We start from the raw sequence: 14,738 nt of genomic DNA on the forward strand, positions 1-14,738 counted from the left end.
TCAAAGTAGAAATTATAAACATGCACTGGCAGAATAAATAGGGATGATAAGGAATTAAATCTTAGTTAACACATTCTAAAGGTGAGCTCATTTCTGTAGCTTTTAAATATTTTTATTCAATTTACTCAATAACTTTATGTGGTATATATTGTTTGTTCTAATTAATTGATGAGGAAAATCAAGTACAGAAAGATTAAGTAGCTTAACCAAAATCACATAGGTTTGGACTCCAGTCAAACCTCAGTCTTACACAATTCCAGCTTAGTGAATATGATTTTTTTTTCACCACTGCTGTGTAGATAGCAAAAATAGAAAGAAATGTAAGACTCATTCAAAACAAAACAAAGAAACCAACCCAAAACCATTTTAGGCATAAGTAATTTGAAGCATAGTTTAAAAAACCCAAAGTATAATGTTATTGTTACCATGACTGTAAATATTATAGACTCATCCAAAATTCTTATTATTGTTAAAACCCCTGGACCAAGCCAATGATTATTTAGATTTAACCACATAGTAACCCTTTTTTGCTCTTCATTACTTCCTACACCTCCAAGATTTTATTGGAAAGACTTTTTCTTCTGCCTGAAGAGCACTCTATAGTATTTACTTTAGAATTGATCTGATATGCTAGAATGTATTGATAGCTAATACACTCTTTTTCTCCCTGCTCAGGATACTGCTTATGGTGTTCCCTGTCATCATGGAATGTTTATTCTCTAAGCCCGTGTGATCTGTCATCTTGAGATTTCTTTTGACTATCATCATGAAATTCCTTTGCTTCTTTCTCTTGCTGGATCTCATGTATTATTAGTTTTTATTGATTTACGGAGCAGTTTCCTCAGTAGCTTTCTGAGCAAGGTTGCAAGAGAAATAAATTAAGAGTTGGCATGCTTTTATATTCTTAAATTTTATTCATAGTTTCCCTGTTCATATAATTTTAGGTTGGAAATAACTTTTTCTAAGAATGTTGAATATAGTGTTCCATTGTTTTCTAGGTTCCAGGGCTACTGCTGGGAAATTTATCTATTCCAAGTGATTTGGTCTTCCTTCTGGAGGACTTTGAGGTTTTCTTTGTTCTTGGTTTTATGACATTTTTCAAATATGTGCCAAAAAGATTGGTTTATTTTCACTCATTTTCCTTATATCCAGTAGGCCTGTTGATCCGGAAAATGATCCTTTAGTTTGAGAAAGTTTTTTTGGAATTATTTCTTTGATAATTTTTTCCCTCTGTTTGTTGTTGACATTGCTGTTATTCTCTGATTCTGAATCTCTAATTTTTCTTTTTTATTTCTATTTTTTGAGATGTAGTCTTGCTCTGTCATCCAGACTGGAGTGCAGTGGCACTATCATGGCTCACTGCAGCTTCTACCTCCCGGGTTCAAGCGATTCTCCTGCCTCAGCCTCCCAAGTAGCTGGGACTAGAGGCACACACCACCATGCCCAGCTAATCTTTTTTATCTTTTTTTATTTTTATTTTTGTATTTTTCGTACAGATGAGGTTTGACCATGTTAGCTAGCCTGCTCTAGAACTCTTGGCCTCAGGTGATCTGCCCTCCTTGGTCTCCCAAAGTGCTGGGATTACAGGTGTGAGCCACTGCATCCATCCTGGATCTCTCATTATTTATCAAATGTGGGACCTCCTGAACTAAGACTTTATTTATATTTTCTTTTATGTGTTCTAGCATTTTGTCATTTTGTATTTTTGCTCTGGTTTCTGAGAGATTTAACAATATCTTCTGCTAAGGTTTTTTTTTTTTTTTTTAATTTCTGCTATCATGTTTTTACTTGCAAAGAGATACTTTTGGCTTTCTGATCTCCCTCTTTCTTATCATAGCATCTCATTCTCATTTCATGCACATATCCTTTCCTTATATCTATGAAAATATTTATGGTATTCTTGAAGATGTTTTTCATCTGGTAGCTTTCTTTCAAGTTTATCATTATGTTTGTTACTTTTTTCCTCTAATTTTCAGGTTATATGTTTTCTTTAGTTTCTTTAAATGATTTAGTGTACTTATCTTTTAGAGTGGGGGTTTATAAAGTTAATAGGAAACTGCATAAATGGGCAAAACCTACTGTCTGAGAGCTTCACCTAAAGATGGCTTACCTGAGTCCTATATTGAAACACCTGATGTCAATGTTTAGATGTTTTCCCTTGCACTGATAAGAATCTCCAGAAAGACTCTACTAATCTCTTGCCTGGAGACTAAAGGCATGGGACTATGGTCTAAATATTTGTGTACGCTCAAATCTTGTATGTTGAGACCCTAACCCCCAATGTGATGGTATTTGTAATGGGGTCTTTAAGGAGGTAATTAGGGTTAAATTAGGTCATGAGGGCAGAGCCCTCGTGATGGGATTACTGGTACGATAAGAAGGAGAAAGACTTCTGCATGTGTGTTTGTGTGTGTGTGTGTGTGTGGGGTGGGTGGGGGGGGTGGTTATGAGACAGAAAGAGTGTATGTGTAGTTTCTCTTTTTCTGAGTTCACATATGCACCAAGGAAAGGTCACGTAAGGACATGGCAAGCAGGTGGCGGTCTACAATCCAGGACAAGAGCCCTCAACAGGAACTCAATTAGCTAGAACCTTGATGTTGAATCTCCCAGTCTACAGATACGTGAGAAATAAATTTCTCTTGTCTAAGGCACCCAGACTATGGTATTTTGTTATGGGAGCCTAAGCTCACTAGAACACATATATCAGGATTCTGGAAACTAATTAGAAGATTGGCCTAGGGCCTTAACATTTTCTGTGTATTCCTACTCTTTGTTTTAGCAAAACACCAAGAACCTCAAATAAGCCTGGTATTCGCAAATACAGAGACTGGTATTTACAGAATTAATGTTAATGTTAAATTTAAAGAATTTACAGAATTATATTAAAGAATTAATGTTAAAAATTTTGTTGAAGTAAGACAAATATATTTATTTTAATAACCACTCCGTCTCATACCAAGAGGGCCTAATACCATCAATTCCTGAACCTTTGACACTGAGACAGTTCTCATATTTTCCCATTGCTGGTTTAAGCTTTGCTTTCTCATTATTACTCACATATTTATTTTCTAACCTAAAAAGTTCTATTTCTGTATCCACGCACTCCTATTGTCCCTTCCTAGTATTCCCAAATTTGCTCATCTATATCTCAAAAATACCAACACAGATATTTTAGGGAGGTTTTCAGCTACATTTTTATCCAGAAGCCCTTAGATTCTCATTTAATTTTCAAAACATCAAAGAAAGGCTAGTATTTTGGAGAATACAGCTAGTGAGTGTCTATGCAAGATTTAATGCATAACTTTCTCAGTCTAAATCCATTATTACTTCATTATTTCGTGTAGCTTAGGCTAGATGCAAGAGTAATATTCTTGGTGGTGACAAACTTTCCAAGATGTTGTAATAATTCTTTAAGACTTGGAGAGAATTTCTAGCTATTTCAGAATACAGAAAGTGTCCTATGAAGCAGGTAGGTGGGTACCTGATACAGATAACAGAGAAGTTTCTTACAAGGTGCAAGGGACAACACAGATTAAAAAAAGGGGGGCCATGGACTTCACCAAAGTTACTATTCTTCCCTACTTTCTCTGTGAAGCTTTGGCTCAGGAACTCAGGTGGCTTCTTTCTTCTTCCTTGTGGCTGTCCAGAAAAGCAGCAAGTGGGGAGCTGGGTGGTATGAGTGCTTTGCTTTCATTTTTGAAGGAAGAAGTTTTGCTAGATATAAACTTTCATGGTGGGAGATATTTCATTTTAGTACCTAGAAGTTACCACTATCATTGTTGCATTAGTCAGCTTGGGCTGCCATAACGAAATACCATAGACTGGGATGCTTAAATAACAGAAACTTATTTGCTCACATTTATGGAAGCTAAAAGTCCAAGATCAAGGTGCTGCAAGGTTTTTTACAGAGGCCTCTCTTTTTGGCTTGCAGATGGTCACCATCTCTTCATATGTGCTTGTTTCTGTACCCACGCACTCCTGGTGTCTCTTCCTCTTCTGAAAAGGACATTCATCCTATTGGATTATGGACCTAGCCTTCTGACTGAATTTAACCTTAATTACCTCCTTCAGTCCCTAACTCCAAATAAAGTCAAATTGGACATCAAGGCTGCAACCTACAAATTTTTGAAGGACAAAACTCAGTCCATAACAATTATCTTCTGGCTTTGATTGTTTCTCTAAAGAAGATAGCTTTATTATTGATGCTTCTTTGAAGACAATGTATCTTTTTCTGTGGCTCTGATTAAAATTTCTATCTTTGTCTTTTGTTTTAGCAATTTTATGGTAATATGCCAAGATGTGGTTTTTATGGCATATATTTTCTATATGCACATGGAGCTTCTGGCATCTACAACTGCAGTTTTTTCTTCACTTTTGGTAAATATTTAAGCATAAATTCTTCAAATATTACTTCTATTCCACTGTCTCACACTTCTCTTTATTGGATTCTAAATGTGTTTCAGTTCACTAATTCTCTCCTCAGTTTTTATTGTGTAGCTGAATCCATCCATTGAATTTTTAAGCTCAGTTGTGCTTTTAAGTTATAAACTTCTGATCTGAATATTTTATAGATTTAATAACCTGCTGAAATTCTCAGTTTCCTCTTCCATATCCTCAAACTGTTACATATATTTATTTTTAATTCTCCATTATCTAAAGTCTTAATGGCTCTACTTTTATTGTTTATTATTTCTCTTGTTCAATAATGATGTCTCATCTCTTTCCATGTCTATTTTTCACTATGTGCCAGAGAGTTGATATGAAAAATTGTGGTGATAAAAAGAAGTCTAGAATTATGCTATCTATTTTTTGGAGATGATTTGTTTGTTTCTGGTAAGAAGCTAGTAGCAAATCTATTTCCAGTTGACCTAGACAAGTAACACCAAAAATTTTGCTCAGCTTCTCAGCCCTTTGGATTTCCTTCTTGACTCATAATTGCTTGTTAGTTCTCCAGTGGCATCAATGACATTTTTTTAAACAAAAATTTTCTAGTTTTTGTAGTTGTTTGCTGATGTAGGATTGATTGTATTTACATAGTCCTCTATGAGAAGTGGATGACCTCTTTTTTTAATAAAAAATATAATTTTTTGTATATACCTAGTATATACAACTTATTTTGTTAAGAACATGTTTATGCATGTATACACTTGTACTAAGAAAATGTCTTCATTTTATTTCCTTTCTTTTTCCTTTATTATGTGATGTAAGATTTATTGACTTCATAGCCTATATATATATATACACACACACACATATATTATATGCACATACAAATATATACTTTGGAATACAAATATTCTACTATGGCAGAATGAGGGAAATACAAAAATTACAAACTATTTATAACTGATATGAATAAAAAATAGTTGAATAGGTTGCTCTCAGGCCATAGATTGCCATTCCTTAAATCTGCCTTATCCGGAGATAAGTAATTTTTTAAAAACTTAGAGTTCGTTTTATGCTTCACTGGACCAAATTCTCTAATCAGATTTTTTTCTGTAGAAAATTGAAATTTATTTCAAACCTTATATTATTAAATGGTGTGATACTGCCTAGAATATATTTAGAAAGTTTTAATTGTAAGATGTTATATACATTTATTCTCTTTCTTAATCATATATTGAGAACCAATATGTTCCTGACACTGCTCTAAGTGCTAAAAATATAAGAATAAACCACCCTGACATGGTTCCCCTTCCATATTATTGCTGGAACCACAACATATAAGTAAACAGTTAATTAATAAATGAGACAGTAGCAAATAAATGCCGCCGAAAGAACAGGTGCTGTGAGAGAGAGAAGCTGGTTAGGGAGGAAAAGGCTACATGAAATAGTGCTGCAGGAAAAGGTTCTCACACTGGATAAATAGGAAACTAAACAAGAAGAAAGCCATTTATGTAAAATGCCGAGGGCACTGTTTCTAGGCAGAAAGAGGATAAAATACAGAAGCTACAAAATCATAAAGTGCTTTCAAACTTGAACAGAAAGAGGGCTTGACAATTATAGTCACGTAGGCCATGGTATTTAATATAAAGTCTAGATTTTATTCAAAGGGCAACAAGAGGCCACGAAAAGATTTTAGATACTTAGTTACATCAAGAGCTACCGTATTATATTAAAAAAATCAAAACATGACTCTTGGTCTTCAATTATCTAAGGGCTTCCCACTTACATTTCCATTTTATTTAGTTTTGTTACTAACTCTTTCACCAGGTCCTTCTCTCCCTACTAGTCAAGTTAAGAAATGGGGGGCAAAAAAAAAAGTCATGCCAAAATCAGATTAAATGATTTTGCTAGTTAATCTCTTATTCCTTGAAACGCAGGCATATTTCCACTGACAATATCTTTTCCAAAAGGAATGAGAAGTTTTGTCTCCTATCTCAAAAGTTGCTTGTGAGAATGTCGTTGGTTAGTAGAGATAAAATACTTAGAACAGTGCCTTGTACAAATGATAGGCAACACTAAGGAGGCTGTTACATTATATGATATATGAAAATTTACACAGGATACTATAGAAACAGTGAATGGTGTCATGAGACGGGTTAGTTTTACCCTAGTGATAATGTATTGTTGCCGTGATATTTCACACAGTATTGCCTTTGACCAAGGCACTCACTTTATAGCTAAAGAAGTGCAGCAGCAGGCTCATGCTCATAGAATCCACTGGTCTAACCATATTCTCCATCACCCTGAATCAGATGCACTGATAGAATGATGGAATGATCTTTTTAAGTCACAATTACAACACTAACAAGGTGACAATACTTTGCAGAGCTGGGGCAAAGTTCTCCAGAAGGCTGTGTTTGTCCTGAATCAGCATTCAATATATGGTACTGTTTCTCCCGTAGCCAGAATTCACAGGTCCAGGAATCAAGTAGTGGAAGTGAAAGAGGCACCACTCATCATCACCCCTAGTAACCCACTAGCAAACTTTTTGCTTCCTGTTCCTATGACATTATGTTCTGCTGGCCTGAAGGTCTTAGTTCTAAAGAAAGGAATGTTGCCACCAGGAGATGCAACAATGATTCCATTAAACTGGAAGTTAAGATTGCCACCTGGCCACTTTGGGCTCCTCCTACCTCTAAGTCAACAGGCTAAGAAGGGAGCTACTGTGTTGGGTGGGGTGATTGGCCCAACTTATCACGATGAAGTCTACTACTTCATAATGGAGGTAAGGAAGTGTATGTGTGAAATACAGGAGCTATCTTACAGCATCTCTTAGTATTACCATGCCTTGTAATTAAGGTCAATAGGAAACTACAATAACCCACTCCAGAAAGGACTACTAATGGCACAGACCCTTCAGGAATGAAGGTTTGTGTCACTCCACAAGGTAAAAAACCATGACATGCTGAGGTGCTCACTGAAGGAAAGGGAATACAGAATGGGTAGTAGAAGAAGGTAATCATCAATACCAGTTATGATCATGTGACCAGTGGTGAAAATGAGGACTGTGATTGTCATGAGTATTTTCCCCTTGTTTTATTAAGAACATGTCGTGCATGTATACACTTGTACTAAGAAAATATCTTTATTTCCTTTCTTTTTCCTTTATCATGTGACAAAAAATTTATTGACTTCATACCATCATTTAAGCATTGTTAACTTTATTTAATAGCATTTAGGTTAAGGATTAGTGTGCTTCCTGTTGTATGAAGACTAACTGTATTATGTTAGACATTATTATGACCTTATTATTGTCTTTATTTGATAATTATGTATGATTTCGGGAGATGTATATGGGTTCAAGTTGACAAGGGGTGGACTTGTTATGGTTAATATTAACTGTCAACTCGATTGGATACAAGAATGCAAAGTATCGTTCCTGGTTGTGTCTGTGAGGGTGCTGACAAAGGAGATTAACATTTGAGTCAGTAAACTGGAAAAGGCAGACCCACCCTCAATCTGGGTGGGAACCATCTATTCAGCTGTCAGCTTGGCATGAATAAAGCAGGCAGGAAGAGATGGATGAGAGACTTGCTGGGTCTTCCAGCTTTCATCTTTCTCCCATGCTGGATGCTTCCTGCCCTCGAACGTCAGGCTCCAAGCCCTTGAGCTTTTGGACTCTTGGACTTATACCAGTTGTTTGCCAGGGGCGCTTGGGTGGGACTTCAGCCACAGATTGCAGACTGTACTTTCAGCTTCCCTACTTTTGAATTTTGAAGATTAGGACTGGCTTCCTTGCTCCTCAGCTTGCAGACTCCCTGTTGCAGGGCTTGACCTTATGACTGTGCGTGTCAATATTCCTTGATAAATTTCCTTTATATATACATCTATTCCATTAGTTCTGTCCCTCTAGAGAACCCTGACTAATAAAACATATGGCATATAAAAGTTCAAAAGGGATATCATAGAAACACAGTGAGTGGTGTTCTAAATTAGAATCAGAAAAGTCTTCCTAAAAAATTAAGTGCCTGAGATAATACAAAGTAGCCAAGTGAAGAGATTTTTCTGGGTTGCACAGGACGATGAGTCTAATTTGGCAAAGGAAACAGCACATTAAAAACATTACATAATGTAAGTATCTTGCAACTCCAACTATATTTAAAACTCTTTAATGTCAGGGCCCTTTGTATTTTCATTTATTCACCAAAAAAAATTTATTATGCATTTATTATAAATATTTATAATGCAAAAAAATTTATAATGCAAAATGTTCATTATGCATTAGGGATTATGCTAAGGGAAAGGAGTATTAAAGGGATACATGGAGCTCAAAATTTAGTAGGAAAACAGTAATTCAAAATACAGTGTTTGCTGGAGACTGATACAATGATAGCTCACATTTTATAAATCTGTATCCATAATAATTTTAACTAATTGTTGAATCTTCCTCAGTGGAATAAAATTATGAGCATCTCTTCTTAAGGGGCTGCCTTCAGGTATTTTGTTACCTGCATATGCCCTTGGCATTTATTCTGCCAGCTCTTAATACATAGTCATTGGCAATATTAGCAAGTGCTACAGACACCTAGGGAAATGCAAGAGCTACTTTAAAACAATCTACACAATATATTCTGTTCTCTAAGCTGGCATTTAAAAGGAGAAGCCAGGAGGAGAAAATGCTTATAATCATAAAGTAAAAAGCATTACAAAAGAAGTGCTCTCGACTAAAAATTATAGAAGATACAGGTTTGTTAATACCTTTAATATTTAAACATTTAATACAAAGATATTTGAATATATGTTTATAAAACCATGAGTTATCTGTAAATCTTCTATTTTATAAAAGAAAAAAATAGGAAGTATGTTAATGATGATAGCAACAAAGTGGGAATTAAGAAAACCTGACTTGAAAATCATATATAATTGTCCCAGGGAACAGAGGAGCTAAGAATAAACTGGCATTCCTGAGAAGGTTGTACAACTAGACTAAATTTATTTCTGACTTGCCTAACTTCCTTCCCTGACCAAAGCCAGAAGTCTGAATTTGGCCTTGACTTTAGAGGTAGCAAATTTGGAAGTTTCAGTAGATGAGGGCAGGCAAGTGACTTATGTATAAATAAAAATAGGAATAATGAAGCAAAAATACAGACTGTGTGGGGGAGGTTCTCATATATCTGAAAATTAAAACATGTGATTCAAAATGTCAGAGATTTCTCAAAGCACTGAAAACAGAACTACCATTCAACACAGCAATCCTATTATTGGGTATATAAACAAAGGAAAATATATCATTCTACCAAAAAAACATGCACTTGCATGTACATTGCAGCACTAGTCACAATAGCAAAGACATGGAATCAACCTAGGTGCCTATCAACAGTGGATCAGATAAAGAAAATGTTGTATATATACACCATGGAATACTATGGAGCCATAAAATATATGAAATCATGTCCTTTCCAGCAACAGGGAGGCCATTATCTTAACCCAATTAATGCAGGAACAGATAAACAAATATCGTATGTTCTCACGAGTGGTAGCTAAACATTGGGTACGCATTGGCATGAAGATGGAAACAATAGACCCCAGGAACTCCTAGAGTGGGAAGACAGAGAGGAAACCAACGCCTGGAAATCTACCGATTTGTTACTATGCTCATTGCCTGAGTGATGGGATCATTTGTAGCCCAAACTTCAGTGTCACACAACATACCCATGTAACAAAACTGCCCATGTTACCCCTGAATCTAAAATAAAAGTTGAATTATTTTAAAAATGGCCACTCTTTACTAAGAATCTAATAGATTTGATATTTAATAATATTAGGTTATAATAATATAAATAATATATTCTAAGGTAGCAGTTAACTATAGGTCACAAATCAAATATTTACTACCATGTTGACACTAAATGACATCCTAAATTATATTAATGAAACTATGAGAAAGGAATAAAAACCAAAATTGATTATGGGTTTCTCAGAATTTTATCTTATTTTAATAATTATTCTTTACTTTTTTCCGAAGTATTTTAATTTTAATTGTATAAATTTCAGAGTTATATGATAATCTTTGTTCTCTGTCATTTGTATTTTGTTTTGATTTGCTACCTTTATTTGTCAAACAAATTATTACCATTTGCTTTCAGCCACTTGCTTTCTGTGTAGGAACCTTGGTCAAATTACTTATTAATCTCTCAATATTACACATTTATCATCTATAAAATGTTGACAGTTATAATACCTTTCTCAAAGTTTCTGAAAGCATTGAATCAGAGAATATAAAACTCTTAGCAGAGTACTTAATAATAAATTGAATAAAGATAACTAATTGTAAACAAGAACAAAAAGGAATGTCATACTTTTAAAATGACTGTTGCTAATGATTACATTTTGAGCACTTACTATGTACTTATATTGTGTGTTTCAACCGTCTCACAAGAAAAATCTCATGTAATCCTCACAATACTCCCCACACCTAAGTACTATTAGCCTCCAATTGTATAGATGAAAAATAATGATAAACAGAGAAGTTAAATAACTTCCCTAAGGTCACACAGCTAATAAACAATAAAGTCAAGATTCAAATTATGTTGGACTAATTCCAGAGACTACACTAATGTCCATTAAGCTGGGCTTGCTCTTATGCCAGTGATGAATATAAATGATGTCAGAACTCCAAACTAAATAATTAAAAAAGAAAAAGAGAAACTTGGCTGGAGATTTTCAAGGCAGTAACTTCAAGAAATTGTTTCAAGTTCTGAAACAAGACAGGATAATGAAACCCAAGGAGGTATTACAGGTGATAACAAAGGTAAACAAAGACAGGCATCTGATTCAAAATAAATGTAAATAAACAATTAAGTAAAATAGGCCAATGTTAAATATGCAAAGAGTTCATGCTCTCAGTTTTGTCTCATAGGAAGAACTGGCTAATATCTGGCACATGGCACAAATATGAGGTAACTCTGGGGACAGGTGTGGTCAAAGGCTCCTCTAACTTGTAGGTTAAAGATCTAAATCTCATAGCCTGACAAAAATGGTCAACATTTTATGAATATGGAAAAATATAAGGATATCCTGTAAAACATAGCTGTTAAAATGGTATATTTTACAGTATATTGTTCAATATAATTTGATATTTAATATCAACTATCCCTCAAACTTAAGCATATTTTTAATCATAGACCAACAGAGATACATCTACCATCCTTTCTTACTACTTATGTTTTTGCTAGGTATGTTCAGAAAAAGCCACAATAATAATCAAATGTATAAGAACCATGGAAACCCCTTATAGTCAATATTGCAGAGTGGAGATAGAAAGTAATATTGTTTTTTAAAAAAATTTATGCAATGTTACCAAAATCAGCGTGGAATTTGGAAAGCAATAGTCAAGCAATTCTACAGTACGTTCCAATTTCAACAAAATCAGGAAATTATAAGACAGTGTGGCATACCATTGTGCTGAGATACTGTTCCACATGGAATCATTCAATATGAATCTACAGCAAAATTTACTTTTGATCTTCCTCACTTTTCTGGGGAGGCATCAGATGCCCAACTACTAATTTTATTTGCTCCTTTTTTTCTTAAGGAATAAAAGATCTTCCAATGTTCTAAACTTAGATTTGGTGATGGTTATGTAACTGTAAATACAGTAGAGTTCACTGCATTGTACTTTTCAAAGGGGTGCATTTTATAATATGAAAGTTGTATGCCTAAAGATTTAGGTTAAGAAGGCACCCTTTGTTGGGTGGTAGGGGTAGTTAGTTGGAATATTTCTTTGGAAGCTGCACTCCATGGCATCAGAAAATATCTGTGAGCCTCTGAGGTAATTCCAGAGTGAACAAAATCATTTGTTTATTGCTGGCCAAGTTGAATCCCACGTTGTACAATATATTTTAATTCTATCAAAATATTAATCCATAAATATTTGCACAACATGACATTCAACTTGGCCAGCAATCAACAATTTATTTTGCCTCACTTTTACTCACTCTTTTCCCTCTAAAAAAAAGGGACACAAATAAACATGTTAACTGTTAAAAAAAATCTTCCATGTAAAACTGTTTTTGCCAAGCCTATTCCTAAACAAACAAACAAACAATAAAAACCAATAGTACATTAGAAAATATGGTACATACATAAAACTCATTCAGCGAAATTATGAAATGTCAAATATACTTTACTTGGTTCCAACAAAAAAAAGTAAACTAAACACAATTCATACGGGAGAAAGAAAACAAAATCACGGAACATCATATCATAAAGCTTATGTGGAAGTGTTCTATATTCTATATGACACTTTGTCTTTATGACTACTTTGAACTATTCCAAGCCTATTTTATACCAGTACACAATTCAATAAAAATATCATACATACACATATTATACTATTCTAGATGATAATGTATCTTCGCATTTAATAGAAGAGAATGCAATAGAACCTATTATGGTAGATTTACCTTTTATGAGTCTGAGATACATGTTAAAGGAAAAGAAAGCACCTTGCTTATCTTTCTTCCTAGGCAGTTCTTTATTCTAAAGTAACAACATTCCTATTTAACAAACCATATCTGTAGAGTTGTTAGTGATTTTAGCAGAATTTCTAGTTTTTTTTTAAAAGACAGTGAAATGGTAAAGTTAAGACAAACAAGGAAATACTTTCTGATTAAAACCCAAGCCTTATTTTAAATTGGAAATATATTTTATAATATTAAACCATAAATATTTGTTGAAACAGTATTATGTTTTGACCTGGTTAATGAGCACTAAAATTTTTAAATGTTTTACTATGGAAAATATTTAATATAAAAGAAGAATGTAAAGCAAACCTCTACATACGATCATCATCTATTAGTCCAGTAATTTCAATAATTTCCCATAGTTGCTTTATTTATCTTTCTATGTATGTTTTCATTGCTACCTACTTTAAGGAAAATTTTAGACTTCATGACTTCTACCCCTACGTACTTCAGTAGGCATTTCTAGAATAGTACAAATTTGGTGATTACCAAACTTTCCTTTAGTTTAAGACATTACAAAACAGAAATGAAAATCAAAATGTTTCCATTTTCAGTTGTGCTATGAAGATGCCTAAATTTTAAGATTTATTTAAATCTTATAGAAGACAAAAATATTGAAAATGTTCATAGGTACTTTTCATTAAAATATGATTCCTTTTTTCTATTAAAATTACTAATTAAAGTATAGGTTAAACTATAGAAAAAAATTTATACTAGAATAAAAATTTACACAAAATATTTTAGCATAAAATATTTAGTTTAAAATTTTTAGTAAAAAATTGATATTAAAAGGAAAGCAGATGATATGTTTTAAGTCATGCTTGCTGCATGAAGTTTTGTATCATGCTTGCTGCTTTAGTACATTTAAATATTTCTGTTAAATAATTAAAGTTCCTAATTCTTCTGAATGTTGAAATCAGAGGTATAATCAGAACTATCACCACCTAGATGTGCAAATCCTTCACCCAACAGTGAGTTGGGCAAACTTCAAATATTGTAAAATATTTTAAATTCCAGAGTATAATTTACAGGGCAATACAATTGTGTAAACTGGCAGTAAATAGAATATTTCAAGGTATGATCACTTCCACTGATACAAGCTAATATATTTACCACTGTAACATTTAAATAACATTAATGTTGCTGATGATATAGCATTATAAAACTTTTACAGACGAATAAAAAAAATAAAATTTATGTAAACATTGTTACAAATTTTCAATTACTATATAAATATTTCAGCACACTAAATTAGTACTTCAGCTGTAAGAACCACATTTTGAGTTATTCAAGTATATGTCATACATAATTCTTACATATATGTATATATATACACACATATATGTATATATATGTATATATATAAGAATTATGTATGACATATACTTGAATACATATATATATACATATATAGGTGTATATATATATATACACACACACACACACACACACTTTAGGATTTATTAAGAATTAAACATTTTATTGTAAATACGATTTTTTAATCTTTATTTACCTTTTTACTTCTCTATATATCTGTTATTAAGCCATACCTTCAAAGTAACCATCTCTTTTGGGCGGTGCCTTCTTTGGTGATTTTGAAACAGACACTTTATTTTCATTGTTTTTGAATAAGGCTAGACGCACAGTGGAATCTAGACAAAATGAGCGAGAAAGGAACAATGCTCATCTTTTGTTAATTCTTTCTCTAAATGGCCATATATTTCCTATATGGTGGTAGTAAAAAAGCAATATCCACTCTGTAAGGCTCTATGAAATTGATGATGATGTTATGTTAAGCTTCATAACACAGAAAGGTCGCCAACCATA

At 33.4% G+C, this 14,738-nt stretch overlaps 1 protein-coding gene across 8 annotated transcripts in view; it reads right to left on the reverse strand.

Moving 5' to 3' along the window:
• Positions 1 to 14,738, reverse strand: part of LRRIQ1 (leucine rich repeats and IQ motif containing 1) — a 211,797-nt gene that overhangs the window by 77,067 nt on the left and 119,992 nt on the right. For 7 of the 8 annotated variants that reach the window (XM_074402468.1, XM_074402466.1, XM_074402472.1 and 4 more), the window contains one exon: positions 14,462 to 14,563. The exons of the other annotated variant lie outside the window; for it this stretch is intronic. In XM_074402468.1, the coding sequence (XP_074258569.1) occupies positions 14,462 to 14,563 (102 nt within the window). The remainder of the gene's footprint in view (positions 1 to 14,461; positions 14,564 to 14,738) is intronic. 8 annotated transcript variants of the gene reach the window in all.

The sequence above is a fragment of the Saimiri boliviensis genome, chromosome 7, assembly GCF_048565385.1.
Source record: "Saimiri boliviensis isolate mSaiBol1 chromosome 7, mSaiBol1.pri, whole genome shotgun sequence".
NCBI lineage: Eukaryota > Metazoa > Chordata > Mammalia > Primates > Cebidae > Saimiri > Saimiri boliviensis.